Here is a 1480-nt window from a genome sequence, read left to right on the forward strand (position 1 = left end):
AGACTGCGCGAGCCTCGCGGTGCCGGAGCCTCCCCAGGGCGGAGTGGGACCCCAGTACCCTCCCCGTGGTGGTGAGGGGGCGCAGGGCCCTGGCGTCTCGGTTGTGACAAAAAGTCAGGAGCCTGCGGGATGCTCCCGGTCGGGAGAGGGGTGGCCTGTCTGCACTGACACCCTTTCCGCCGCAGGTGGCCGGCATGCAGACAGCTGCCCTCTGACCGGCCGCCCCTCCACGGACATGGCCCACCGGGGCGTGGAGAGGGACTTCCAGTCTTCGGCGCGGCGCATGGGCACCTCCCTGCTCTTCCAGCTTTCGGTGCACGAACGGGAGCTGGACCTGGTCTTTCTGGATCATAGCTATGCCAAGCCATGGAGTGCCCACCCAGATGCCAGTAGTGCCCGGCCCACGCGCATGCTCTTTGTTACTCCCCGGAGGCAGCATGAAAGTACCATGTGAGTTTGGGCTCCTCTCCGAAGGGCTGCGGTGGCCCTCGCTGGGTAGTGGTCAGATGGATTAAAGAGGACTTTACTCTGGGGGTTAGGGGTGGGGGTGGGGGGGCTCGGATATCAGGCTTGTATGGACATCGGCATTCAAGACATCTGCCAGGAAAGCAAGATGTTCCAGAGAAAGTAAACAGCCTGTTCCATGTAGGTTCGAGGACTTGTATGGAAAGAGGAAATGGAAGAGGATTATTTAACGGATGAAGAATAGACTGACTGAAGGGCAGTTGACTTAAAAACTGGCACACAAGATTAGACTCATTCCTTTAGCCCAGTGTGCTGGCTTGCCCAAACACTGGCAGCAATAAACTTTTCCTGGCTTCACCCAAAAAGTTTAGCAGGAGTCTATTCCCAAGACCTTGCTTTCTCCCTTAGCTTGTTTCAGAACTGTCACCCATGGGTGATCTAAACCCTTCTTAGGTCTGGTTGTATTTTCAGCTGGACTAATTACAGGATAAGGAATTTTTAAAACAATATTTTTATTGATTTCAGAGAGGAAGGGAGAGGAAGAGAGAGATAAAAACCTCAGTGATGAGAAAGCATCTTTGATCGGCTGCCTCCTGCACGCCCCACTGGGGATCGAGCCCACAACCCAGGCATGTGCCCTGACGGTGAAGGGAACCGTGACTTCTGACGAGCACATGCAGGGGGCCTGCTCTGGCAGAGGTGAGGGACGAAGGGACATGGGGTGCGGGCAGCAGGATTGGGGCTGCAAGAGCCAGCATCCTCCTTGGCCCTCGCGCTCCCACTGAAAACGCAGGCGGCAGATCCAGGACTGGGCGCTGACCTGCCTCGGAGATCCGATCCGGAGATCCGCGCATTGCAGGCTCTCCGCTTCCCGCCTTTGTGGCGCACAGTCATCCACTCCGGGTTTTCCCGCTCCCCGATCCTCCCTCTCAGGCTATAATCCGTTTCCGCGTTTTGCTCGGAGCCCCGAGAGCCGAGCTTGGGGGCGGTAACGCGCACGCGCCCTGGGAGCCGC

At 57.9% G+C, this 1480-nt stretch overlaps 1 protein-coding gene across 4 annotated transcripts in view; it reads left to right on the forward strand.

The window, feature by feature from the left end:
• The first annotated feature begins 26 nt into the window (after positions 1 to 26).
• The window catches only part of KANSL3 (KAT8 regulatory NSL complex subunit 3), a 44761-nt gene continuing 43307 nt past the window's right edge, over positions 27 to 1480 (forward strand). The window contains exon 1 of one of the 4 annotated variants that reach the window (XM_005862231.2): positions 27 to 450. In XM_005862231.2, coding sequence (XP_005862293.1) covers positions 236 to 450 — 215 coding nt within the window. In that variant the 5' untranslated portion in view covers positions 27 to 235. Of the gene's footprint in view, positions 451 to 492; positions 646 to 1480 lie in introns of those variants that run through there. The other 3 variants (XM_005862232.2, XM_005862233.2, XM_014536427.1) reach the window with 3 other exon arrangements.

The sequence above is a fragment of the Myotis brandtii genome, unplaced genomic scaffold (assembly GCF_000412655.1).
Source record: "Myotis brandtii unplaced genomic scaffold, ASM41265v1 scaffold1612, whole genome shotgun sequence".
Taxonomy (NCBI): Eukaryota; Metazoa; Chordata; class Mammalia; order Chiroptera; family Vespertilionidae; genus Myotis; species Myotis brandtii.